The sequence below is a fragment of the Anopheles merus genome, chromosome 2L (assembly GCF_017562075.2).
Source record: "Anopheles merus strain MAF chromosome 2L, AmerM5.1, whole genome shotgun sequence".
In the NCBI taxonomy this organism is placed as follows: Eukaryota; Metazoa; Arthropoda; class Insecta; order Diptera; family Culicidae; genus Anopheles; species Anopheles merus.
The window spans coordinates 792,940-820,906 of NC_054083.1; the positions used below are offsets into that span (position 1 = coordinate 792,940).

Below are 27,967 nucleotides of genomic sequence, written 5' to 3' on the forward strand. Positions count from 1 at the left end.
GCCAATTACCTTCGTAAACAGCCCTCGCCGATAATTTGTCACGAAGCGTACCAAAGAAAAGGGAGACATATGAGGTCGCAAGAACCTTAGCGTGGGCGTAAATAATGATTTATAAACGGGCATATGAGTTAAAGGATCCCTGGCGAGAGGGTACATGTCTCAAGGAAGTGCTAGAAATTAAGTGATACAAGAATGGAAAATAATGGTATTAATTTACGGTAGGATGTTTTAATGGCAAAGGGTAGAGTTTCTGGAACAAAATAGCCGTCAGAATTTTTAGCATTTTAGCACACCCAGTTTTAGCCATCGTGGCACAACATTCCCCTAGCATAGTCTGCGTATGTGTAAAAATGAATGGTCCACCTCGCCGCTCTTCTCGTGATAGAAGGGCGCCGCGCAGGTTGCAGCTGTACCAGCTGAATTAAGAGAGGGAGATGTTGTGTACAGAAACGGTGCAGTGTAACCGCGACTCGATGCTGTCGTGCAACTGACAGCATCCGACGTCCGAATGGCCGTTACCGTAGCAATAGACGATGCGCAATCTCAGATTGCGCATATATTTATCTGTCAAACGGGTCGGTTTGATATATTTATCTGTCAAAAAAAAATTATATATCTCGGACATATAATCTTGAAAATTTATGCGCAATCTTGGCGCATTCTGAAATTGTATGGAAATGACGTTTATAGCTCAGGGTTGGCTACGCGAAATGACATATATTTTGATAAAACGAATATATGCGCAATCTGAGATTGCGCATCGTGTATTAATACGGTTAAGGGCTTCGGGAGCGATCGGGCTACCGAGGGTCGGCACTCGATCATATGCCGCGACCCGACACGCACAACAGTCTTGTAGCATATATGTTATTTATATTAGAATATAAGTGGTTGATACAGAAGAGCCGCGTGTGTCTTTAATATCCTCAATTGTGCACCTGTCTGAAACACAAAACTAATTATTATAAGCAAAAAATGTTTCGTGTAAAAAGAGCAGCTGCATTACGATGGACAAGTGCGTGGGCAAATTTCATTCGTTTGCATACGATTTCGCTTCAGTAAGCTCCGTCAGCTAGAGAATGGATGCGCCCAATGCTTCGCGAAAGGAATGAACAAGCGAGTCGGTTGCTAGCGTCTATTTTACAAGAGGAATTGGATAATACCATAATTAATTTTATGAGATTGTCGAGAAACGATTTTGATTACCTTCTTAAGCAAATTGGACCAAAGATGCAAAGAATGGATACGAACATGCGTTTAAGTTTGTCTGCCAAAGACAAGCTGATAATTACCTTGCGATATTTGGCTACAGGAGACTCATACAAAACCCTTGAATATGCCTTCCGGGTATGTCGGAGTTTTGTTTATTATCCAAAATACACTAATCTTTGTTTGTTGTTTAATTCATATTTGTTTTAGATTTCAGCACAGGCAATCGGTCAATTTGTGCCGCAAGTGTGTGACTGTCTTGTGGAAGTCCTTCGAGAGCAGGTAAAGGTAAGACCCAAAGAAATATCATCATGTTGATCTGTTGTTTTACAAGTATATTTCTGCAGCGAAACTAACAGTGAGATGGGTAGATCTTGAAGACGTTGCAATGAGTGGATGGAAAGATAATGAATACAGTGATTATAACGAATATAAGTTAATATTTTGGAATTGTTAAAGTGTCTGTGTACGAGAACGCTGGTTAAAAATTAGGAACGTGGCGGCTTTAAAGATGCATGTAAACTATGCGTATATGAGCAAACTGCTCCGTACATGAGTGTATAAGCTCCGTATATGAGTTACTTGTAAGATAATGGTCTGATGTAGACGCCGGCTAGTTTCTTGCATGCATACAAGTCTAAGTCTGTTTACTAACAATGATTAAAATATTGGAATTTAAATTCAATAATTCGTTGTATATTTCATGTAATAATATATAATTCATGTCTTTGCATTGAATGCATTTTACTTTACTTAAACTTAAAACATGTTCATTCACGTCTAGAGAAAGCGCCGCTTTACATAAACTGTAAAAGAAAAGAAAATTTATTAGTTTACATGCCAAAGTCGCTGATAACTAGCTATGTACAAATAACGCTTGCTAACTTAAAGAAGGGATCTGAAAATCACGACTACTCTTCTCTTACCTATTCTATCGCCTCACCGGGTATCCGAAATTTCCCTGGAAATACTCCTGTTCCTCCTCTTGGACCACCATGCGTATGCGCATTAGGCATCGCATCCGGTTTTCGAGCGGCCAATCTCGAATGATGTGGGCAATCCCGGACAGCTGACAGCAGATCCACTGTATCGGTTGGGTTTTTGAGCTGGCTGGCCAGCTCGATTGAGGCATCACCCACCGTCCGCAAAGCTGCAACCACCTCCTCATTGTATGCAAGATTAGCCTCTTGCCAACGCCGTTTATACCGCCTTGACGCTACATTTGGCGGAGTAGATGGACGAGGCGGTGTGGCATAATGTGACCGTCCACGTTGCGGTGACGGCACACGCGAGGGTCCAGGTCGAGGTGATGGCACACGCGAAGGTCCTGATCGCGGAGAAGGTACACGCGACTGTCCAGGTCGTGGAGACGGTACACGCGACGGTCCAGGTCGCGGAGATGGCACACGCGACGGTCCAGGCTGCGGTGACGGCACACACGACCTTCCAGGAGAAGGCGTGAGGGCCTCGTCCAACACCTCTATTTCCAAATGAGAAAGCTAAACAAAAAGATGCTTTAGTTTAAATATAGATTGACACTTTCTGATAGGAAATACATTCTTGTTTTATTTCTCTTTTTTTCTTTTCGCAGTTACCCACATGCTCCGACGAATGGAAACGAATTGCGCAAGGCTTTCAAGACAAATGGAATTTTCCACATGCAATCGGAGCAATTGATGGAAAACACGTTATGATAAAATCTCCTCCACATAGCGGAACCGACTATTTTAATTACAGAAGGCATTTTAACATCGTTCTGCTGGGTGTAGTTGATGCCAACTATAATTTTATCTATGCAGACATTGGCGCAAAAGGTCGAATATCTGATGGAGGGGTTTTTAAAAACTCAATGCTATACAAAAAGCTTGAAAGAAATGAATTGGGAATACCAAGCCCTGCCCCATTGTACCAAACATCTCGCATCCTCGTCCCCTATATGCTTTTAGGCGACAAAGCCTTTCCTCTAACAAAATACTGCCTTAGCCCATTCAGTGGTTTCACGGAAAGAGGATCGGTAGAGCGTAATTTCAATCTTCGTCATTCAACTGCCAGGCGGTCTGTTGAAATGGCTTTCGGGATACTCTGTGGAAGGTTTCAAGTATTAAGAAAGCCTATCGAACTGCGTCAGGAAAATAGATTAGAAGAGATTAGGATGTACGGAGTCAGGATAACCGTCAATTTCTTTCCAATGAAGAAGAGGAAATAAATAACATGCGTGCACTCGAAACAAACAGGTCGCGACCTAATTTGAATATGTTGCAAATTCGGATGCATATTGCAAACTATTTACAAGAAAATTGAATTCAACAATTAATTTTTATAATGATATTTTTAATAATCATACAGTTGAATTTGAATAAAGAGATACTACTAATTGGCTATAAAAGAGTGATTTCCTTTTAACATGTTTTTTAATATGTAAAATAAAAATATAACTCAAACCATATCCAAAAACCTTTTTCCAAAAAGCGAACCACCGTGGGTGATCAATTTCATCAGCTCCTGAAAATAAGATATGAAATGTCCATCATAAACATATTGTTATTACTTTCACTTAAAACATACATACCAGATCCAGTTACCATGCTCCGGTTCAATTTTGAGCGGTACTTCCGGTAAATGGATTGGAGCGATGCCCACTTCTCTTTAAGTTCATCGATTGGTTGGTCCATTTCTGCTGCGATGTCGTTCCACTCATCATTTCTATGATGAATATTTTGGTAGTCTGGATGTTGCCGGTTCCAGACCGCCTCATGCCGAAAAACGCAATCGATAAACGCAAGCACAACCTCATCACTCATGTAGATCGTCTGGAAAGAGAACATTTTTGTGAGAATATTTGTCGGATCATACGCACTGACAGAGCCGTTTCGATAAAGGGTTTTTTTCGTGAGAGTCATTGTTCTGTTTCGCTGAGACCTGGTTAAACAAATCCAGCTCTTGCCGTTAATTGGCAGCAAATTGCTAGCACAACATAAATCATTAGTATACAATTCGTTTATGGACTGCACCAGAATGCGCTTTGCCAGCTTAACAATTACGGTAACTCACAACAACTTCTTGACCTATACGTGCCAGCGAGCTCCAGCTACTGCCAATACCACTGCTGCAAAAATAAGGTTCAATTACTCATTCACTGACCTTACTGAAGTCTAGAGACTAATTTCCTCCTTCGATCAATCATTTCAATCGTCAAACTATACATTCGACCATGCTACGAACATTTTCACAGATTTCATGAGAACCGCGTTGCGGAAATCTGCTCCTATTAAACAGCCCCATCGCGAACCTCCGTGGGGTGACCGCACATTGCTTGCCCTAAAAAAGCGAAACGAGCTGCCACAGCAATGTTTTCAAATCTGTCAGCTAGAAGGAGCCATCTTCGACTAAAAGCCATCCTGGCTAAGTTTTTCTCCTGGTGCAAACGTAACGCACTAAGTCAATAACTTCCGCGCAAACCAATTATACGTCTTCCTACTAGTTGCTAGTTGCTAGATGCAGTTGACTAGTTGCTGGATGCAGTTGACTACTTTGTATGGTCATAAACATGGCGCGCGCTTCGTTCCTGTGTGTTATAAGACACTGCGCATTTATCACGATTCACTTCTACGTTCCTGCCTGAACACTCCGACGTCGACCAATACTGGCGGTCACTGAAACCCGGACCCTTTTTCGGCTCTCGAAACCCCCATCATAATATCATCCTTTGACATACCTTCTTTCGTTTTTTCTTTGCTGGTTTGATATCTAGAAGTTAAACACAAAGTTATTTATCCTGTAATTATATTTTGAAATGCAATATTTACCCATTTTCCGTCTTGATTTGCTCAAATTTAAGGCAACAGAATTCGAAGTGCACAATGTTAACCTTTTCAAACCGTACACAATAACGCAATGACAACGGAATTTTCCTGCCGCGAAACCGCTGAAATACTGCATGTGGGTATCTTTGCGAAACAGCAACCGGGATAGCCGGCGCGGAAAAGTGACAGTTTGATTGTTATACATCTGCTATACGCAGGCGGAATTCCGCGGCCGCGAAATTCCGGTCCGTGTATTTTCGGCCTAAGAGGGCCCAACAAGAACATCATACGGACACCCTTCAAAATGCCAACGCTCGAAGCAATTCTAGCTAAACTAAATGGAGCATCCTGGTTTTCTACAATCGATCTTACGAGCGCTTTCTTTCATGTTGAATTACACGAGGATTGTCGCCACCTAACAAACTTCCTCGGAGGAAGTGGCACATATCGTTTCAAAAGATTACCATTTGGGCTGTGTAATTCACCCGACATATTTCAAGAGCTACTTCAAACCGTAGTTCTGGAGAATTGTCGGGGGGTTCTAAACTATCTGGACGATATTCTAGTTTACGGGCGTTCCAAACTAGAACATGATGAGAACTTGCAAGCAGCTCTTAAAAGTTTACGTAGTCATAATGTCTGCCTTAACACCAGAAGTGCGTATTCGCAGCCCGTTCCGTCAAATTCCTCGGATTTAAGTTATCGGGAGACGGTTGGAGAGTCGAAGAGGACAAAAAGAAGGCAATTGCAAATTTTCGCAGACCCGAAACACTATCGGAGGTGAAAAGCTTTTTAGGCTTAATTAACTTCATTGAAAGATTCGTCCCCCATCGAGCAGATAAAACAATAAAATTAAGATCATTAGCAAAATCTGACAACTTCTACTGGTCAGAAGAGGAAGAAAATGAATTCGGTTATCAGTCCAAAGGGGTGAGCGTACGTAAATCCTTACCTCTGAGTGCACAATCAAATGGAGCTATTGAGCGACAAAATCAAGGGGTGATTAAGGCCATGACCGCTGCTAAAGCCGAAGGAAAACACTGGAAGACTGCAATGGATGAGTATATCCATACTCACAACACGAGGAAGCACCATTCTCGTTTAGGCATCACACCATTTGAGCTGTTAGTGGGATGGCGTTACCGAGGCACTTTCCCGTGCCTGTGGGAATCGAGGCAACCGCTGGACCGCTTGGCAGTACGAGAGGACGATGCGTTTGCGAAACTAGTTAGCAAAACGTATGCTGACAAACATCGGGGGGCGAAAGATAGCAATATAATGGTCGACGATAGGGTGGTGGTAGCAATTGTACAAAAAACAGAAACCGATCCCACATTTTCAAACGAAAGGTATACTGTACTAGCCAGAGATGGGGCAAAAGTTGTACTAGTGAACGAAAGAGGGACAAAGTTAACTAGGAACGTAAGCGATGTTAAGCGTGCTCTAGAGGTAGACGATCAAAAAGAAAGGCAACAGCATAGCAATAGTGAGACATTGGAATACTCTGAACCAAAAATTGTTACACAAACGGCCGAATCCATTAGTAATAGTCGAACAAAACGAGAAGTTCGCTTACCAGAGAGGTTTAAAAATGCAGTTTTGTATAATATTAACCAGTAAAGAGTGGGAATCAATTAGTCACTGAAAGCCAAGCCCACAAGTGGGTACAGGCAGGCCTTGACCGACATCGGTTATTGAGCCAAAGAAGAAGAAGAAAGAGTAGGAAAGGGAAAGATGTAGAGAATGGAAATAGCATAGGAGCAGCAAAAGAAGAAAGAACGTAAAACTTGTACTAAAAACATCAAGAAAGTAATTAATTTCACATAGAAGAACGTAACCGGCTTTGCGACGTAACAGAGATTTCAAATAGCCGGCGAATCAGAAGGAGATGGAAACGGAGAAGCAGAGAGAGATAGCAATATCAGGGCGAAATAAAACCCAAACGTAGGAAACGTCAGGCAAGGAAAATGAAGAAAACGTCAAAAGAAGGAAACGAGTCAGTCTTGTGTTTAGAGAAGTCGAAGACAGACGTAAAGCAAGAACAAGCTAAATATAATTTAAAGAACCCTTTTGATTAGAAGGAACTTATTTTAAATAAAAAGATGTCAAAAAGAACCTTAAATCACGACAGGCTCCACGCAGACGTCACTGGCTCTGGGTTTTCTTCACTTTTTGTGCACCACAGCTCATCGCGTTCGAGGAGCATTTGCATTTTAAACCTCCACGTTTGGTAGTTTTGGTTCGTCAACCTTTGCACAATAAATCGCTGGGAGTCCGCCATTTCGCCTGGGCCTGTTAGCCTGTTAGCAGAATCGCAATAAAGTAACGCAGCACACTTGAGGGGTAGAGTTCAGAACGCAGAGAGAGATTTTATTCAACATAGCAACCTACTTTATACCCTTCCTCCTGTCACTTAACATTATATTCATGCCAGGTAGCATCACGCCTGACAGTGGTAAACCATTATTCCACAAGCACCACACTTATAGTCATATATTGCTTGTCAAATTATGAGAGTGTGTGAGTTATCGTCCGAAAATGTCCGCTTGGGTCGTTTATTTATGCGGTAACCGTATACCCGATGCGCAATCTCAGAGCGTTTCTACATACACCGAGACTGCAGGTGAGAGATGGCTGTGAGAGAATTGACAATCGGTTTCTATAATTGATGTAAACTATAATTGATCGTTCGCCATAAACTGCCAATTCATTTTTTCTCAGCTCTATCGTTCTTTGCATGCCGAGGAGAATTCTCTCACCGAAAATGCTGTCAGTCGCTGTCAAAGCATGCTGTCAGTTATTTTCTCAGCTGCTTTCTCGGTGTATGTAGAAACGCTCTCAGATTGCGCATATATTTGTTTTATCAAAACATAGGTAAAAGTAAGGCTTAGCCCTCTACGTTACGCTAGCGTTACGCGTAACGCCTGTTTATCGCAAACCCAAGCAGCATTTTTTGAACGCCTGTTTTAACCGGTAGATGCGGTATGATGCTTGAAAACGTTGATGATACCTAAATTCATCGGATGCAATGCTGAATCTGCGGCACATTTCTCGAACACACTGTTCCGCGCCGAGGACATGCAGTCGAATATTTTTTACACGTATAACCTTTGTGTACATCCCCCCTCCCTTCTTCCAAATCGCCTCAAATTCTGGTGCCGGCTGTTTGTGGGTCTAAAGTGTTTTTCTAGAGTAATTAATAAATACATTATGAAGCGGTAATCCTTGCATGTGCACTGCTTACGAGAGTTCATACATAAATGTTTGGATCAGCAAACTGAGTCTGGCAATATATGTAGGATGCAGGATCATTTGACCAGCTAGCAGAACCGATAACTGCTTCTAATCATATGCACATGGTTAATAAAACACCACTCGCCCGCGCCACGTATGTTCTAAGTCTATCGCGATAATAAAATACCAAAAAATCACGACAAACTGATTGACCAGGAGTTGGTTACCAAAATATCACCAATCAGATCAGACGCCACAACGACCATGTGCGTCTTACCTCTGATCATCGCACATGTGTACGTGAACCGAAATGAATTTCATTTCAATCACGAGTGCTGGTGATAGCATCAGTGGCATTTCGAAATTGATCACAGACAAACAAAGTCACGTCAAAGTGACCGACCAAGAGGTGCTTGCTGCAATGTCACCAATCTGGTCACACGTCACAACGACTACCCGCTGCGCAAATTCGAGCAGTTTTCTGCGTAGTTTTTTGCGTCGTTTTGTGTCAAAAAATACGCAAAAAAATACGCTAAACTTCAGCCAAAACTACCCCGCTGCGCAAATTCGAGCAGTTTTCTGCGTAGTTTTTTGCGTCGTTTTGTGTCAAAAAATACGCAAAAAAATACGCTAACCCGCTGCGCAAAGCGACGGAAGAAATCAAGGCGTTCGGAGAATTTTAACATGCCTTCCTTTTCTCTCCAACGGCAAATTTGTCGAGCAGCTCGTCGAGCTGCCCGTCCCTGGCTCCGCCTCATTCCCCTCGCCTGAACACGCTGTCGAAGGTTTAGATGTGTTGGTGCGTCAGACGGCCAATCGCTATCAGCCGTCGTCCGTGCTCTTTCCCTCCATAGCGCTATCTCTTTCTCGCGTGTGGTCAATGCTCGCGAGCTGTTGTGGCGCCTAAAAATGCCGTTAACAAACATTGCGGCGATGAAGTTGCATTTTCACAAATCAAACCAAAAAAGCGCAATGAGTTTAATCGATGCAATGTAAAAATGGCTACGGAATCACTAGCGCACGATGGAGGGTTTGCTGTGCAACGCGCAGAACCCTTATTCGCATTAACACGTTCAGCCCGGCGCTGATTTTCATCAACTTTCCTTTCCGCCGGCATCTAGAACGCAAGCTGATCGTGCAACCGGCATACTGGAAAGTCTGTGTTGTCTTCTGGAATGTTATGATTCATTGGTCAAAGAAAGGAAGGTGTTCATGACAGTGGCGGATTAGGGGAATCGGGGGAAAGATGAGATGAGGCTCCTGTACATGGTAACTGATGACCGGGAGGAGGGGGTACTGGCACACAGCTGTTGGGAGATTGAACAGCATACTTAAATTGACGGCGGGCGCGGGCTTCGACCATGGGACCCCTACGCTCATCGGTCACAGGCCCTAAAATTGTTGTCGCCATGGGGGGAGGGGAGGTGCAAATGGTTCTCCCGCCACGGAGCCCTAACGACCATCTTTCCGGGGACCCTTGTCGCTAATAATCTGTCCACTTGTAGACATACGGCATACTACAGACTAAAAATCTTCGGCGACCGCCTAGTCCGCCAACCGTTAGATCCGCCGCTGGTTCATGACGGTGTTTTTTCTATCGTGGAGGTGCATCCTTCCCCCTGCCTGCAGCGTATGCATCGAGCAGGAGACAGTGTGGCAGTATGCAAGTTGCACGCTGGATAGGAGCGGGCCCGCAACACCGCCATCATTCCGCACATCTGCATGCCCGTCGTGGGTTCTAACCGCGTATGAACCGTCCGCCGTAGCAAGGGCTGACTATCCGGCTACGTGGTACTCAAGTCCTGAAAAGGCCGGCATGATCGCGTAGACTATTACGCCAAATAATAATAATAATAATAATAATAATAATAAGAACTTAGCAAAGCAGTCCACACTCGGGGAAGGTTTTTGTTTTGACTTTGGTGCTGCCGGGTCTACCGCTGTGGCGCGACAAATGCACGGAATTCACTCGACTAAAACATGAACCTACCGATCCGAACCCATTCCAAGGCAATGCCGGTCAATCGGCGTCATGATAACTTTTCCAAACCAACAAGCCGCCAGATTCTGGACGGGCAGGTGCAGCACCATATGCGCGAAAGAAATTTGCTACATATCACACGCACGTTTGCTTCGATCGTGTGCCTTTTTAACACCCCCAACAGCAGAACCGATCGCAAAGATCGTGGTGCCAATCCGATAGTTGTGTTGTCTCTCAGGTAGCGAAATCGAAAATGCATGGACTTTGTAGCCGCAGCGGATGAAAATGTACGCATCAGAATCAAATAGTTTTGGGGTTTCCACACGCACACACACACACACACACACACACACACACACACACACACACACACACACACACACACACACACACACACACACACACACACACACACACACACACACACACACACACACACACACACACACACACACACACACACGCGAGCACGCACGCACGCACACATGCACGTACGCGTGTACGCGGGCAGGCACCCGCGAAAGCGCAAACGCAAGCACGCACCCACGATAGCGCGAACGCAAGCACGCACTTCCCCCCTTCCCACATGATCGATTACGGCTACCGTATAGGTAGAACGGCTGGTTCAGCTTTCTTGTATCGCATCCTCATCCAAAGCGCCGGGCGGGGTGGGGGATCGCGACATGATAGAGTGAACGGTCACTTTCCCCGCGCTGTGTGTGTGTGTGTCGCGACCCGAAAACTCGAGACAGATTTCTGCACATTTCAAAAAAGTTATTTTATTTCCATTATAAACTGTGCTACATGATGCATAGAAGGTCGTTGAAGCATCCAACATGTTCAAATCAAAAAAAATTAGATTAGTGTTAGACGTTCTCCTACGCTTGTTTTAAATAGGCTTCTTCACCCTCAATTGGCAGGGGCATCGAATGGTCTCATCAGCAGCGGCACGAAATAAAATAAACCATCAATACACCGATAACACTTTAAATCCCAAAATGAACCAGCTTCTCCTCCCGCATCGTCAAGGTCACACACGAATAAATAAATGCTAACACCCACCAATTACAATACACAACCGCAATGTACATATACACCAACGCATACACACTGATTAGCTGACGGCGAAAGGCACGGGCTGAAGCGCAAGTATAAGGCAAGGCAGGGAGGGGAAGGGAGTTAGAGGAAGAAGGAGGAGGAAGGAATGGGCGCCAACCCGCTGCGCAAAGCGACGGAAGAAATCAAGGCGTTCGGAGAATTTTAACATGCCTTCCTTTTCTCTCCAACGGCAAATTTGTCGAGCAGCTCGTCGAGCTGCCCGTCCCTGGCTCCGCCTCATTCCCCTCGCCTGAACACGCTGTCGAAGGTTTAGATGTGTTGGTGCGTCAGACGGCCAATCGCTATCAGCCGTCGTCCGTGCTCTTTCCCTCCATAGCGCTATCTCTTTCTCGCGTGTGGTCAATGCTCGCGAGCTGTTGTGGCGCCTAAAAATGCCGTTAACAAACATTGCGGCGATGAAGTTGCATTTTCACAAATCAAACCAAAAAAGCGCAATGAGTTTAATCGATGCAATGTAAAAATGGCTACGGAATCACTAGCGCACGATGGAGGGTTTGCTGTGCAACGCGCAGAACCCTTATTCGCATTAACACGTTCAGCCCGGCGCTGATTTTCATCAACTTTCCTTTCCGCCGGCATCTAGAACGCAAGCTGATCGTGCAACCGGCATACTGGAAAGTCTGTGTTGTCTTCTGGAATGTTATGATTCATTGGTCAAAGAAAGGAAGGTGTTCATGACAGTGGCGGATTAGGGGAATCGGGGGAAAGATGAGATGAGGCTCCTGTACATGGTAACTGATGACCGGGAGGAGGGGGTACTGGCACACAGCTGTTGGGAGATTGAACAGCATACTTAAATTGACGGCGGGCGCGGGCTTCGACCATGGGACCCCTACGCTCATCGGTCACAGGCCCTAAAATTGTTGTCGCCATGGGGGGAGGGGAGGTGCAAATGGTTCTCCCGCCACGGAGCCCTAACGACCATCTTTCCGGGGACCCTTGTCGCTAATAATCTGTCCACTTGTAGACATACGGCATACTACAGACTAAAAATCTTCGGCGACCGCCTAGTCCGCCAACCGTTAGATCCGCCGCTGGTTCATGACGGTGTTTTTTCTATCGTGGAGGTGCATCCTTCCCCCTGCCTGCAGCGTATGCATCGAGCAGGAGACAGTGTGGCAGTATGCAAGTTGCACGCTGGATAGGAGCGGGCCCGCAACACCGCCATCATTCCGCACATCTGCATGCCCGTCGTGGGTTCTAACCGCGTATGAACCGTCCGCCGTAGCAAGGGCTGACTATCCGGCTACGTGGTACTCAAGTCCTGAAAAGGCCGGCATGATCGCGTAGACTATTACGCCAAATAATAATAATAATAATAATAATAATAATAAGAACTTAGCAAAGCAGTCCACACTCGGGGAAGGTTTTTGTTTTGACTTTGGTGCTGCCGGGTCTACCGCTGTGGCGCGACAAATGCACGGAATTCACTCGACTAAAACATGAACCTACCGATCCGAACCCATTCCAAGGCAATGCCGGTCAATCGGCGTCATGATAACTTTTCCAAACCAACAAGCCGCCAGATTCTGGACGGGCAGGTGCAGCACCATATGCGCGAAAGAAATTTGCTACATATCACACGCACGTTTGCTTCGATCGTGTGCCTTTTTAACACCCCCAACAGCAGAACCGATCGCAAAGATCGTGGTGCCAATCCGATATTTGTGTTGTCTCTCAGGTAGCGAAATCGAAAATGCATGGACTTTGTAGCCGCAGCGGATGAAAATGTACGCATCAGAATCAAATAGTTTTGGGGTTTCCACACGCACACACACACACACACACACACACACACACACACACACACACACACACACACACACACACACACACACACACACACACGCGAGCACGCACGCACGCACACATGCACGTACGCGTGTACGCGGGCAGGCACCCGCGAAAGCGCAAACGCAAGCACGCACCCACGATAGCGCGAACGCAAGCACGCACTTCCCCCCTTCCCACATGATCGATTACGGCTACCGTATAGGTAGAACGGCTGGTTCAGCTTTCTTGTATCGCATCCTCATCCAAAGCGCCGGGCGGGGTGGGGGATCGCGACATGATAGAGTGAACGGTCACTTTCCCCGCGCTGTGTGTGTGTGTGTCGCGACCCGAAAACTCGAGACAGATTTCTGCACATTTCAAAAAAGTTATTTTATTTCCATTATAAACTGTGCTACATGATGCATAGAAGGTCGTTGAAGCATCCAACATGTTCAAATCAAAAAAAATTAGATTAGTGTTAGACGTTCTCCTACGCTTGTTTTAAATAGGCTTCTTCACCCTCAATTGGCAGGGGCATCGAATGGTCTCATCAGCAGCGGCACGAAATAAAATAAACCATCAATACACCGATAACACTTTAAATCCCAAAATGAACCAGCTTTCTCCTCCCGCATCGTCAAGGTCACACACGAATAAATAAATGCTAACACCCACCAATTACAATACACAACCGCAATGTACATATACACCAACGCATACACACTGATTAGCTGACGGCGAAAGGCACGGGCTGAAGCGCAAGTATAAGGCAAGGCAGGGAGGGGAAGGGAGTTAGAGGAAGAAGGAGGAGGAAGGAATGGGCGCCAATATTTTTGAATTTTTCGGCCGTTTTTTTTTTGCTCCACCGTCTGAAATAGTTCATCCATTCCTTCAACAGATGGCGCTCGTTCCGCACCTAAAAACTGCAATAAATACGCTGGCTATCGTAGTTTTGGCTGAAGTTTAGCGTCCCGCTGCGCAAAGCGACGGAAGAAATCAAGGCGTTCGGAGAATTTTAACATGCCTTCCTTTTCTCTCCAACGGCAAATTTGTCGAGCAGCTCGTCGAGCTGCCCGTCCCTGGCTCCGCCTCATTCCCCTCGCCTGAACACGCTGTCGAAGGTTTAGATGTGTTGGTGCGTCAGACGGCCAATCGCTATCAGCCGTCGTCCGTGCTCTTTCCCTCCATAGCGCTATCTCTTTCTCGCGTGTGGTCAATGCTCGCGAGCTGTTGTGGCGCCTAAAAATGCCGTTAACAAACATTGCGGCGATGAAGTTGCATTTTCACAAATCAAACCAAAAAAGCGCAATGAGTTTAATCGATGCAATGTAAAAATGGCTACGGAATCACTAGCGCACGATGGAGGGTTTGCTGTGCAACGCGCAGAACCCTTATTCGCATTAACACGTTCAGCCCGGCGCTGATTTTCATCAACTTTCCTTTCCGCCGGCATCTAGAACGCAAGCTGATCGTGCAACCGGCATACTGGAAAGTCTGTGTTGTCTTCTGGAATGTTATGATTCATTGGTCAAAGAAAGGAAGGTGTTCATGACAGTGGCGGATTAGGGGAATCGGGGGAAAGATGAGATGAGGCTCCTGTACATGGTAACTGATGACCGGGAGGAGGGGGTACTGGCACACAGCTGTTGGGAGATTGAACAGCATACTTAAATTGACGGCGGGCGCGGGCTTCGACCATGGGACCCCTACGCTCATCGGTCACAGGCCCTAAAATTGTTGTCGCCATGGGGGGAGGGGAGGTGCAAATGGTTCTCCCGCCACGGAGCCCTAACGACCATCTTTCCGGGGACCCTTGTCGCTAATAATCTGTCCACTTGTAGACATACGGCATACTACAGACTAAAAATCTTCGGCGACCGCCTAGTCCGCCAACCGTTAGATCCGCCGCTGGTTCATGACGGTGTTTTTTCTATCGTGGAGGTGCATCCTTCCCCCTGCCTGCAGCGTATGCATCGAGCAGGAGACAGTGTGGCAGTATGCAAGTTGCACGCTGGATAGGAGCGGGCCCGCAACACCGCCATCATTCCGCACATCTGCATGCCCGTCGTGGGTTCTAACCGCGTATGAACCGTCCGCCGTAGCAAGGGCTGACTATCCGGCTACGTGGTACTCAAGTCCTGAAAAGGCCGGCATGATCGCGTAGACTATTACGCCAAATAATAATAATAATAATAATAATAATAATAAGAACTTAGCAAAGCAGTCCACACTCGGGGAAGGTTTTTGTTTTGACTTTGGTGCTGCCGGGTCTACCGCTGTGGCGCGACAAATGCACGGAATTCACTCGACTAAAACATGAACCTACCGATCCGAACCCATTCCAAGGCAATGCCGGTCAATCGGCGTCATGATAACTTTTCCAAACCAACAAGCCGCCAGATTCTGGACGGGCAGGTGCAGCACCATATGCGCGAAAGAAATTTGCTACATATCACACGCACGTTTGCTTCGATCGTGTGCCTTTTTAACACCCCCAACAGCAGAACCGATCGCAAAGATCGTGGTGCCAATCCGATAGTTGTGTTGTCTCTCAGGTAGCGAAATCGAAAATGCATGGACTTTGTAGCCGCAGCGGATGAAAATGTACGCATCAGAATCAAATAGTTTTGGGGTTTCCACACGCACACACACACACACACACACACACACACACACCACACACACACACACACACACCACACACACACACACACACACACACACACACACACACACACACACACGCGAGCACGCACGCACGCACACATGCACGTACGCGTGTACGCGGGCAGGCACCCGCGAAAGCGCAAACGCAAGCACGCACCCACGATAGCGCGAACGCAAGCACGCACTTCCCCCCTTCCCACATGATCGATTACGGCTACCGTATAGGTAGAACGGCTGGTTCAGCTTTCTTGTATCGCATCCTCATCCAAAGCGCCGGGCGGGGTGGGGGATCGCGACATGATAGAGTGAACGGTCACTTTCCCCGCGCTGTGTGTGTGTGTGTCGCGACCCGAAAACTCGAGACAGATTTCTGCACATTTCAAAAAAGTTATTTTATTTCCATTATAAACTGTGCTACATGATGCATAGAAGGTCGTTGAAGCATCCAACATGTTCAAATCAAAAAAAATTAGATTAGTGTTAGACGTTCTCCTACGCTTGTTTTAAATAGGCTTCTTCACCCTCAATTGGCAGGGGCATCGAATGGTCTCATCAGCAGCGGCACGAAATAAAATAAACCATCAATACACCGATAACACTTTAAATCCCAAAATGAACCAGCTTTCTCCTCCCGCATCGTCAAGGTCACACACGAATAAATAAATGCTAACACCCACCAATTACAATACACAACCGCAATGTACATATACACCAACGCATACACACTGATTAGCTGACGGCGAAAGGCACGGGCTGAAGCGCAAGTATAAGGCAAGGCAGGGAGGGGAAGGGAGTTAGAGGAAGAAGGAGGAGGAAGGAATGGGCGCCAATATTTTTGAATTTTTCGGCCGTTTTTTTTTTGCTCCACCGTCTGAAATAGTTCATCCATTCCTTCAACAGATGGCGCTCGTTCCGCACCTAAAAACTGCAATAAATACGCTGGCTATCGTAGTTTTGGCTGAAGTTTAGCGTCCCGCTGCGCAAAGCGACGGAAGAAATCAAGGCGTTCGGAGAATTTTAACATGCCTTCCTTTTCTCTCCAACGGCAAATTTGTCGAGCAGCTCGTCGAGCTGCCCGTCCCTGGCTCCGCCTCATTCCCCTCGCCTGAACACGCTGTCGAAGGTTTAGATGTGTTGGTGCGTCAGACGGCCAATCGCTATCAGCCGTCGTCCGTGCTCTTTCCCTCCATAGCGCTATCTCTTTCTCGCGTGTGGTCAATGCTCGCGAGCTGTTGTGGCGCCTAAAAATGCCGTTAACAAACATTGCGGCGATGAAGTTGCATTTTCACAAATCAAACCAAAAAAGCGCAATGAGTTTAATCGATGCAATGTAAAAATGGCTACGGAATCACTAGCGCACGATGGAGGGTTTGCTGTGCAACGCGCAGAACCCTTATTCGCATTAACACGTTCAGCCCGGCGCTGATTTTCATCAACTTTCCTTTCCGCCGGCATCTAGAACGCAAGCTGATCGTGCAACCGGCATACTGGAAAGTCTGTGTTGTCTTCTGGAATGTTATGATTCATTGGTCAAAGAAAGGAAGGTGTTCATGACAGTGGCGGATTAGGGGAATCGGGGGAAAGATGAGATGAGGCTCCTGTACATGGTAACTGATGACCGGGAGGAGGGGGTACTGGCACACAGCTGTTGGGAGATTGAACAGCATACTTAAATTGACGGCGGGCGCGGGCTTCGACCATGGGACCCCTACGCTCATCGGTCACAGGCCCTAAAATTGTTGTCGCCATGGGGGGAGGGGAGGTGCAAATGGTTCTCCCGCCACGGAGCCCTAACGACCATCTTTCCGGGGACCCTTGTCGCTAATAATCTGTCCACTTGTAGACATACGGCATACTACAGACTAAAAATCTTCGGCGACCGCCTAGTCCGCCAACCGTTAGATCCGCCGCTGGTTCATGACGGTGTTTTTTCTATCGTGGAGGTGCATCCTTCCCCCTGCCTGCAGCGTATGCATCGAGCAGGAGACAGTGTGGCAGTATGCAAGTTGCACGCTGGATAGGAGCGGGCCCGCAACACCGCCATCATTCCGCACATCTGCATGCCCGTCGTGGGTTCTAACCGCGTATGAACCGTCCGCCGTAGCAAGGGCTGACTATCCGGCTACGTGGTACTCAAGTCCTGAAAAGGCCGGCATGATCGCGTAGACTATTACGCCAAATAATAATAATAATAATAATAATAATAAGAACTTAGCAAAGCAGTCCACACTCGGGGAAGGTTTTTGTTTTGACTTTGGTGCTGCCGGGTCTACCGCTGTGGCGCGACAAATGCACGGAATTCACTCGACTAAAACATGAACCTACCGATCCGAACCCATTCCAAGGCAATGCCGGTCAATCGGCGTCATGATAACTTTTCCAAACCAACAAGCCGCCAGATTCTGGACGGGCAGGTGCAGCACCATATGCGCGAAAGAAATTTGCTACATATCACACGCACGTTTGCTTCGATCGTGTGCCTTTTTAACACCCCCAACAGCAGAACCGATCGCAAAGATCGTGGTGCCAATCCGATAGTTGTGTTGTCTCTCAGGTAGCGAAATCGAAAATGCATGGACTTTGTAGCCGCAGCGGATGAAAATGTACGCATCAGAATCAAATAGTTTTGGGGTTTCCACACGCACACACACACACACACACACACACACACACACACACACACACACACACACACACACACACACACACACACACAACACACACACACACACACACACACACACACACACACGCGAGCACGCACGCACGCACACATGCACGTACGCGTGTACGCGGGCAGGCACCCGCGAAAGCGCAAACGCAAGCACGCACCCACGATAGCGCGAACGCAAGCACGCACTTCCCCCCTTCCCACATGATCGATTACGGCTACCGTATAGGTAGAACGGCTGGTTCAGCTTTCTTGTATCGCATCCTCATCCAAAGCGCCGGGCGGGGTGGGGGATCGCGACATGATAGAGTGAACGGTCACTTTCCCCGCGCTGTGTGTGTGTGTGTCGCGACCCGAAAACTCGAGACAGATTTCTGCACATTTCAAAAAAGTTATTTTATTTCCATTATAAACTGTGCTACATGATGCATAGAAGGTCGTTGAAGCATCCAACATGTTCAAATCAAAAAAAATTAGATTAGTGTTAGACGTTCTCCTACGCTTGTTTTAAATAGGCTTCTTCACCCTCAATTGGCAGGGGCATCGAATGGTCTCATCAGCAGCGGCACGAAATAAAATAAACCATCAATACACCGATAACACTTTAAATCCCAAAATGAACCAGCTTTCTCCTCCCGCATCGTCAAGGTCACACACGAATAAATAAATGCTAACACCCACCAATTACAATACACAACCGCAATGTACATATACACCAACGCATACACACTGATTAGCTGACGGCGAAAGGCACGGGCTGAAGCGCAAGTATAAGGCAAGGCAGGGAGGGGAAGGGAGTTAGAGGAAGAAGGAGGAGGAAGGAATGGGCGCCAATATTTTTGAATTTTTCGGCCGTTTTTTTTTTGCTCCACCGTCTGAAATAGTTCATCCATTCCTTCAACAGATGGCGCTCGTTCCGCACCTAAAAACTGCAATAAATACGCTGGCTATCGTAGTTTTGGCTGAAGTTTAGCGTCCCGCTGCGCAAAGCGACGGAAGAAATCAAGGCGTTCGGAGAATTTTAACATGCCTTCCTTTTCTCTCCAACGGCAAATTTGTCGAGCAGCTCGTCGAGCTGCCCGTCCCTGGCTCCGCCTCATTCCCCTCGCCTGAACACGCTGTCGAAGGTTTAGATGTGTTGGTGCGTCAGACGGCCAATCGCTATCAGCCGTCGTCCGTGCTCTTTCCCTCCATAGCGCTATCTCTTTCTCGCGTGTGGTCAATGCTCGCGAGCTGTTGTGGCGCCTAAAAATGCCGTTAACAAACATTGCGGCGATGAAGTTGCATTTTCACAAATCAAACCAAAAAAGCGCAATGAGTTTAATCGATGCAATGTAAAAATGGCTACGGAATCACTAGCGCACGATGGAGGGTTTGCTGTGCAACGCGCAGAACCCTTATTCGCATTAACACGTTCAGCCCGGCGCTGATTTTCATCAACTTTCCTTTCCGCCGGCATCTAGAACGCAAGCTGATCGTGCAACCGGCATACTGGAAAGTCTGTGTTGTCTTCTGGAATGTTATGATTCATTGGTCAAAGAAAGGAAGGTGTTCATGACAGTGGCGGATTAGGGGAATCGGGGGAAAGATGAGATGAGGCTCCTGTACATGGTAACTGATGACCGGGAGGAGGGGGTACTGGCACACAGCTGTTGGGAGATTGAACAGCATACTTAAATTGACGGCGGGCGCGGGCTTCGACCATGGGACCCCTACGCTCATCGGTCACAGGCCCTAAAATTGTTGTCGCCATGGGGGGAGGGGAGGTGCAAATGGTTCTCCCGCCACGGAGCCCTAACGACCATCTTTCCGGGGACCCTTGTCGCTAATAATCTGTCCACTTGTAGACATACGGCATACTACAGACTAAAAATCTTCGGCGACCGCCTAGTCCGCCAACCGTTAGATCCGCCGCTGGTTCATGACGGTGTTTTTTCTATCGTGGAGGTGCATCCTTCCCCCTGCCTGCAGCGTATGCATCGAGCAGGAGACAGTGTGGCAGTATGCAAGTTGCACGCTGGATAGGAGCGGGCCCGCAACACCGCCATCATTCCGCACATCTGCATGCCCGTCGTGGGTTCTAACCGCGTATGAACCGTCCGCCGTAGCAAGGGCTGACTATCCGGCTACGTGGTACTCAAGTCCTGAAAAGGCCGGCATGATCGCGTAGACTATTACGCCAAATAATAATAATAATAATAATAATAATAATAAGAACTTAGCAAAGCAGTCCACACTCGGGGAAGGTTTTTGTTTTGACTTTGGTGCTGCCGGGTCTACCGCTGTGGCGCGACAAATGCACGGAATTCACTCGACTAAAACATGAACCTACCGATCCGAACCCATTCCAAGGCAATGCCGGTCAATCGGCGTCATGATAACTTTTCCAAACCAACAAGCCGCCAGATTCTGGACGGGCAGGTGCAGCACCATATGCGCGAAAGAAATTTGCTACATATCACACGCACGTTTGCTTCGATCGTGTGCCTTTTTAACACCCCCAACAGCAGAACCGATCGCAAAGATCGTGGTGCCAATCCGATAGTTGTGTTGTCTCTCAGGTAGCGAAATCGAAAATGCATGGACTTTGTAGCCGCAGCGGATGAAAATGTACGCATCAGAATCAAATAGTTTTGGGGTTTCCACACGCACACACACACACACACACACACACACACACACACACACCACACACACACACACACACACACACACACACACACACACACACACACACACACACACACACACACACACACACACACACACGCGAGCACGCACGCACGCACACATGCACGTACGCGTGTACGCGGGCAGGCACCCGCGAAAGCGCAAACGCAAGCACGCACCCACGATAGCGCGAACGCAAGCACGCACTTCCCCCCTTCCCACATGATCGATTACGGCTACCGTATAGGTAGAACGGCTGGTTCAGCTTTCTTGTATCGCATCCTCATCCAAAGCGCCGGGCGGGGTGGGGGATCGCGACATGATAGAGTGAACGGTCACTTTCCCCGCGCTGTGTGTGTGTGTGTCGCGACCCGAAAACTCGAGACAGATTTCTGCACATTTCAAAAAAGTTATTTTATTTCCATTATAAACTGTGCTACATGATGCATAGAAGGTCGTTGAAGCATCCAACATGTTCAAATCAAAAAAAATTAGATTAGTGTTAGACGTTCTCCTACGCTTGTTTTAAATAGGCTTCTTCACCCTCAATTGGCAGGGGCATCGAATGGTCTCATCAGCAGCGGCACGAAATAAAATAAACCATCAATACACCGATAACACTTTAAATCCCAAAATGAACCAGCTTTCTCCTCCCGCATCGTCAAGGTCACACACGAATAAATAAATGCTAACACCCACCAATTACAATACACAACCGCAATGTACATATACACCAACGCATACACACTGATTAGCTGACGGCGAAAGGCACGGGCTGAAGCGCAAGTATAAGGCAAGGCAGGGAGGGGAAGGGAGTTAGAGGAAGAAGGAGGAGGAAGGAATGGGCGCCAATATTTTTGAATTTTTCGGCCGTTTTTTTTTTGCTCCACCGTCTGAAATAGTTCATCCATTCCTTCAACAGATGGCGCTCGTTCCGCACCTAAAAACTGCAATAAATACGCTGGCTATCGTAGTTTTGGCTGAAGTTTAGCGTCCCGCTGCGCAAAGCGACGGAAGAAATCAAGGCGTTCGGAGAATTTTAACATGCCTTCCTTTTCTCTCCAACGGCAAATTTGTCGAGCAGCTCGTCGAGCTGCCCGTCCCTGGCTCCGCCTCATTCCCCTCGCCTGAACACGCTGTCGAAGGTTTAGATGTGTTGGTGCGTCAGACGGCCAATCGCTATCAGCCGTCGTCCGTGCTCTTTCCCTCCATAGCGCTATCTCTTTCTCGCGTGTGGTCAATGCTCGCGAGCTGTTGTGGCGCCTAAAAATGCCGTTAACAAACATTGCGGCGATGAAGTTGCATTTTCACAAATCAAACCAAAAAAGCGCAATGAGTTTAATCGATGCAATGTAAAAATGGCTACGGAATCACTAGCGCACGATGGAGGGTTTGCTGTGCAACGCGCAGAACCCTTATTCGCATTAACACGTTCAGCCCGGCGCTGATTTTCATCAACTTTCCTTTCCGCCGGCATCTAGAACGCAAGCTGATCGTGCAACCGGCATACTGGAAAGTCTGTGTTGTCTTCTGGAATGTTATGATTCATTGGTCAAAGAAAGGAAGGTGTTCATGACAGTGGCGGATTAGGGGAATCGGGGGAAAGATGAGATGAGGCTCCTGTACATGGTAACTGATGACCGGGAGGAGGGGGTACTGGCACACAGCTGTTGGGAGATTGAACAGCATACTTAAATTGACGGCGGGCGCGGGCTTCGACCATGGGACCCCTACGCTCATCGGTCACAGGCCCTAAAATTGTTGTCGCCATGGGGGGAGGGGAGGTGCAAATGGTTCTCCCGCCACGGAGCCCTAACGACCATCTTTCCGGGGACCCTTGTCGCTAATAATCTGTCCACTTGTAGACATACGGCATACTACAGACTAAAAATCTTCGGCGACCGCCTAGTCCGCCAACCGTTAGATCCGCCGCTGGTTCATGACGGTGTTTTTTCTATCGTGGAGGTGCATCCTTCCCCCTGCCTGCAGCGTATGCATCGAGCAGGAGACAGTGTGGCAGTATGCAAGTTGCACGCTGGATAGGAGCGGGCCCGCAACACCGCCATCATTCCGCACATCTGCATGCCCGTCGTGGGTTCTAACCGCGTATGAACCGTCCGCCGTAGCAAGGGCTGACTATCCGGCTACGTGGTACTCAAGTCCTGAAAAGGCCGGCATGATCGCGTAGACTATTACGCCAAATAATAATAATAATAATAATAATAATAAGAACTTAGCAAAGCAGTCCACACTCGGGGAAGGTTTTTGTTTTGACTTTGGTGCTGCCGGGTCTACCGCTGTGGCGCGACAAATGCACGGAATTCACTCGACTAAAACATGAACCTACCGATCCGAACCCATTCCAAGGCAATGCCGGTCAATCGGCGTCATGATAACTTTTCCAAACCAACAAGCCGCCAGATTCTGGACGGGCAGGTGCAGCACCATATGCGCGAAAGAAATTTGCTACATATCACACGCACGTTTGCTTCGATCGTGTGCCTTTTTAACACCCCCAACAGCAGAACCGATCGCAAAGATCGTGGTGCCAATCCGATAGTTGTGTTGTCTCTCAGGTAGCGAAATCGAAAATGCATGGACTTTGTAGCCGCAGCGGATGAAAATGTACGCATCAGAATCAAATAGTTTTGGGGTTTCCACACGCACACACACACACACACACACACACACACACACACACACACACACACACACACACACACACACACACACACACACACACACACACACACACACACACACACACACACACACACACACCACACACACACGCCAGCACGCACGCACGCACACATGCACGTACGCGTGTACGCGGGCAGGCACCCGCGAAAGCGCAAACGCAAGCACGCACCCACGATAGCGCGAACGCAAGCACGCACTTCCCCCCTTCCCACATGATCGATTACGGCTACCGTATAGGTAGAACGGCTGGTTCAGCTTTCTTGTATCGCATCCTCATCCAAAGCGCCGGGCGGGGTGGGGGATCGCGACATGATAGAGTGAACGGTCACTTTCCCCGCGCTGTGTGTGTGTGTGTCGCGACCCGAAAACTCGAGACAGATTTCTGCACATTTCAAAAAAGTTATTTTATTTCCATTATAAACTGTGCTACATGATGCATAGAAGGTCGTTGAAGCATCCAACATGTTCAAATCAAAAAAAATTAGATTAGTGTTAGACGTTCTCCTACGCTTGTTTTAAATAGGCTTCTTCACCCTCAATTGGCAGGGGCATCGAATGGTCTCATCAGCAGCGGCACGAAATAAAATAAACCATCAATACACCGATAACACTTTAAATCCCAAAATGAACCAGCTTCTCCTCCCGCATCGTCAAGGTCACACACGAATAAATAAATGCTAACACCCACCAATTACAATACACAACCGCAATGTACATATACACCAACGCATACACACTGATTAGCTGACGGCGAAAGGCACGGGCTGAAGCGCAAGTATAAGGCAAGGCAGGGAGGGGAAGGGAGTTAGAGGAAGAAGGAGGAGGAAGGAATGGGCGCCAATATTTTTGAATTTTTCGGCCGTTTTTTTTTTGCTCCACCGTCTGAAATAGTTCATCCATTCCTTCAACAGATGGCGCTCGTTCCGCACCTAAAAACTGCAATAAATACGCTGGCTATCGTAGTTTTGGCTGAAGTTTAGCGTATTTTTTTGCGTATTTTTTGACACAAAACGACGCAAAAAACTACGCAGAAAACTGCTCGAATTTGCGCAGCGGGGTATTTTTTTGCGTATTTTTTGACACAAAACGACGCAAAAAACTACGCAGAAAACTGCTCGAATTTGCGCAGCGGGTCCATAGTTCACCTTGACCTTCTATATACAAACACCTTGTTGCACCACCTAATATTTTTAATCCACCTTGCCCGCAACGACCTCTAACCGTTCAATTAGACATACAGCGATAACGTCGCGCGCGACGAACAATAGCTCAAAATTTGACTCTGTGTAGATCAAAGTAGCTCATTTGACTCAGTCAATCAACTTGTTTTATATTTGAAAACACACAAAAATAGTTTAAAATGTGTTTAAATCTAATTATTTGTGTTTGGCATTAATCTGGCTTGAAAAAAAACGAGATCATTCGATTATTTCGGATGAAGCAAAATTGTCGCGCGCGACGAGTAGCTTTGTTTGCAAAATTGAGCTACTTTTTGTCGCGCGCGACGTTGTCGCTGTTTGTCTATTTGGACGGTAAAAAGCGCTGTCATCAAGGTGAAATGTATAATGAGGTGTAGTCAAGGACCGTAAAGATATTAGGTCAAGTTATAAGCCCGTTTTGACAGCTAGGTGGAAGAAGAATCGACGAAGAAAACTGACAGTTAGTTTTCCGCGTTTGGCGAACGCTTCAAGTTCTCGAAGGAAAATTTCCATTTTAAATCACGGGCTGTGTTCTAATAAACTAAAATATTCACCCAAATTGATCTCCACCAAATATTGACCATGCAAAACGTAAACACTCCATCAATACATATACAAGCGGAAAACCATCTGTCAAAATCGGAGCCCAGGGGGGGGGATTCTGAACAAGATAGAATAAATTAAATAAGCATAAAATCTTTACTCTACACCACTTTTTCTTTGTTTTACTGCTCTGGTTCTCTTAATCACAAAACCTGCCGAACTATTGGCTGACAGCAAATCTGCCGAAAAAAAAGCACAGTTCATTTGATATTTTGAAAAATACGCAATGAAATGGTGTGAAACTTCTTATGTGAATAACAAATAAGGACACTTTCACTATAAAATTGTGTTTTGTGAAAATTTTTACCGCGTTTGTGCCGAATTTCACGTTTTTAGCTACCCTGCCGAAAATAGGTACACTGCCGAAAACTGGTACAGTTACCCTACATAGTTTTTCACCCTCACTACGACACATCAACCAAAACAGCCATTGGAAATCACACGCAAACATCAACAAATGATCGAATTACCTGCTGTCATTCCGTTTTCATTTTTCTGCAGCACGGTTGTCAAATTGTTCGGGATAAGCCCACCTGTATAATAAACCCACTTTGATCTTTACGGTCCTTGGCTGTCATTTTATACGTGCGAAAATTGTTGAAGCTCTTAGTCTGAACTATCAAGAGGTTTCTCTACGATTATAAATAACAAGAAAACGTAAAGAATGGCGAGTACAGTTTCAATTAAAGCCAATGCTGAACATTCAACAATTCTTGGAAAGAGGTATGTCACTCATCAGATCGACGGATTTAAGGTTAATTCTTGAATTTACTTATTAGATTAGGATACTGTGAAGCTTGCTCTGCGAATGCAGCCAAATACACTTGTCCTCGTTGTGATGTAAAAACATGTAGCATGGAGTGTCTGAATATTCACAAAGCCGAACTGAAATGTAATGGCATTCGAGACCGTACAAAATACATTCCGCTAGTGAAAATGACCAAAATGGATCTCATGAACGATTATTACTTTCTGGAAGATTGTACGAAATTCGTTCAGAACCGCAAACGCGATCAAAGAAAACGTTTCACTTGTCTCCAAAAAAATCTTCCAATTCACATGATGCGTCTTCAACAAGCTGCTTTAGATCGCGGGATTGCACTTAAGTTTATGTTGCAAAATTTCAGCAAACGGCAAAAAAAATACATCCTATTTGGATTTTAAAAGTGAAAAAATATTTGGCGTATTGAATGGTGTTTCCCCCAGACCAATGAAAACTATGTGTATATCGACAAACATATATGCGAAGACTCAAAACTTTGTGACATAGTAGACACATATTTACAACCCTCATCGAAACACATCATCCCCGGTGTCAACAAACTGGCAAATTATCAAGCACGAGGCGTAGCAGGAGTCTCATTACTTCTTAAAGCGGAAGGAGTTCAACAGAGTTACGATCGAGTAACACTGCTGAACATTCACGATACGCTTCGCGAATCTTTACAAGGTAAAACTATTGTGGAATATCCGACAATTTATGTGGTGTTGAATGATCAGCTCGACCAGTTCCACATCATCGATAGTGATGATGATCTGAAACACGAAATATGCCATATCAACCATATTCTACATAGATGTAGTGGAGTGCAACCTTATAATGGTGGTTGTTTAATTAATGCGAAGAATGAACGCAAGAACCGTAGCAAGAGGATAAATTTTTTCAGCTTTGAAATGTTGCCGAATGACTCTTCAGATTCAGACGATGCAACATTGAATGAGCATTTCAAAGCGACTTAAATCGTAACCAATTGATTTGAAAAAAAAAAAAAAACTGCAGTTTAATTTCATTTAATTCATTAGGATGAGAATTGATTGTTTGGTGATAGAATTAATCCTTAAACATCTTAGTTTGTTTCCAATTATGACATCCTAAGTGTGAACTGTGTGTTCCATCTATTTTACACAATAGTCGTTATGAGTATAGGTTTGTAATAAATAATATAATCTGAAACTGAATTACTGCATTGGTTATTCATGTTGTACTGGATTACCTATGCCTGAATTGCCAGTTTTACGCAGGGAGAGCGTATGGGAGAGCGTAAACTTCCTGTCAAAAGATAATAGGGTTGTATGCAAGGTGGAATGTATAATGAGGTGTAGTTAACCGTAGAGTTGGCAACCAGATTTACACACGTAAGTTGGCAACCGGCATACCCGGGTATTCCACACGTTTTGATGTGAAAAATTCAGGATTTTCATAGGTAAACAATGCTTTCTATATTTTAATGCTGTAAGCAAGTAATGCCGACCATATATTCTCTTCTATTTCATTTATTCATTAAGTTTTTTCATTTTTTTGATAAAAATCAAATTGAAATTTGGAATCGCTTGA

At 46.2% G+C, this 27,967-nt stretch overlaps 3 protein-coding genes across 14 annotated transcripts; 2 read left to right on the plus strand and 1 right to left on the minus strand.

Annotated features, from left to right (window-relative positions):
- Window positions 1–769: 769 nt before the first annotated feature.
- LOC121592024 (protein ALP1-like) lies at window positions 770–3,415 on the plus strand. Its single transcript, XM_041913229.1, has 3 exons — window positions 770–1,347; window positions 1,420–1,497; window positions 2,801–3,415. The coding sequence occupies exons 1-3, from the start codon at window positions 1,084–1,086 to the stop codon at window positions 3,413–3,415; spliced, it is 957 nt and encodes a 318-aa protein (XP_041769163.1). The 5' UTR covers window positions 770–1,083.
- On the minus strand, window positions 1,662–26,067 carry LOC121592026 (putative uncharacterized protein DDB_G0290521). 12 transcript variants are annotated; one of them, XR_006004618.1, is made up of 4 exons: window positions 13,795–13,834; window positions 5,965–7,347; window positions 2,136–2,708; window positions 1,662–2,015 (listed from the first exon to the last, which is right to left on the minus strand). XR_006004618.1 is itself a non-coding variant. In XM_041913233.1 (3 exons), exons 1-2 carry the CDS (start codon window positions 26,045–26,047, stop codon window positions 2,136–2,138), a joined length of 681 nt encoding a protein of 226 aa, XP_041769167.1. In that variant the 5' UTR covers window positions 26,048–26,067; the 3' UTR covers window positions 1,662–2,015. The 12 variants fall into 12 exon arrangements, 3 of the variants coding, with proteins under 3 accessions (XP_041769167.1, XP_041769168.1, XP_041769169.1); XR_006004619.1 differs by lacking the exon at window positions 13,795–13,834 and having other exon boundaries at window positions 5,965–6,255; window positions 7,129–7,891; XR_006004620.1 differs by lacking the exon at window positions 5,965–7,347.
- Window positions 26,065–27,591, plus strand: LOC121594794 (box C/D snoRNA protein 1-like). Its single transcript, XM_041918468.1, has 3 exons — window positions 26,065–26,355; window positions 26,412–26,784; window positions 26,818–27,591. Exons 1-3 carry the CDS (start codon window positions 26,297–26,299, stop codon window positions 27,370–27,372), a joined length of 987 nt encoding a protein of 328 aa, XP_041774402.1. The 5' UTR covers window positions 26,065–26,296; the 3' UTR covers window positions 27,373–27,591.
- Window positions 27,592–27,967: the final 376 nt, after the last annotated feature.

Excerpts from the sequence above, each read along its gene's own strand:
- LOC121592024 (XM_041913229.1), top strand. The coding sequence starts at position 1,084 with ATGCGCCCAATGCTTCGCGAAAGGAATGAACAAGCGAGTCGGTTGCTA. Across the intron at positions 1,348-1,419 it reads CCCTTGAATATGCCTTCCGG|ATTTCAGCACAGGCAATCGG; the intron begins GTATGTCGGAGT and ends TATTTGTTTTAG. Across the intron at positions 1,498-2,800 it reads TCCTTCGAGAGCAGGTAAAG|TTACCCACATGCTCCGACGA; the intron begins GTAAGACCCAAA and ends TTCTTTTCGCAG.
- LOC121594794 (XM_041918468.1), top strand. The coding sequence starts at position 26,297 with ATGGCGAGTACAGTTTCAATTAAAGCCAATGCTGAACATTCAACAATT. Across the intron at positions 26,356-26,411 it reads TCAACAATTCTTGGAAAGAG|ATTAGGATACTGTGAAGCTT; the intron begins GTATGTCACTCA and ends TTTACTTATTAG. Across the intron at positions 26,785-26,817 it reads GGCAAAAAAAATACATCCTA|ATTGAATGGTGTTTCCCCCA; the intron begins TTTGGATTTTAA and ends AATATTTGGCGT.
- LOC121592026 (XM_041913233.1), bottom strand. The coding sequence starts at position 26,047 with ATGTGTCGTAGTGAGGGTGAAAAACTATGTAGGGTAACTGTACCAGTT. Across the intron at positions 2,709-25,939 it reads TGAAATTCGGCACAAACGCG|CTTTCTCATTTGGAAATAGA; the intron begins GTAAAAATTTTC and ends CTTTTTGTTTAG.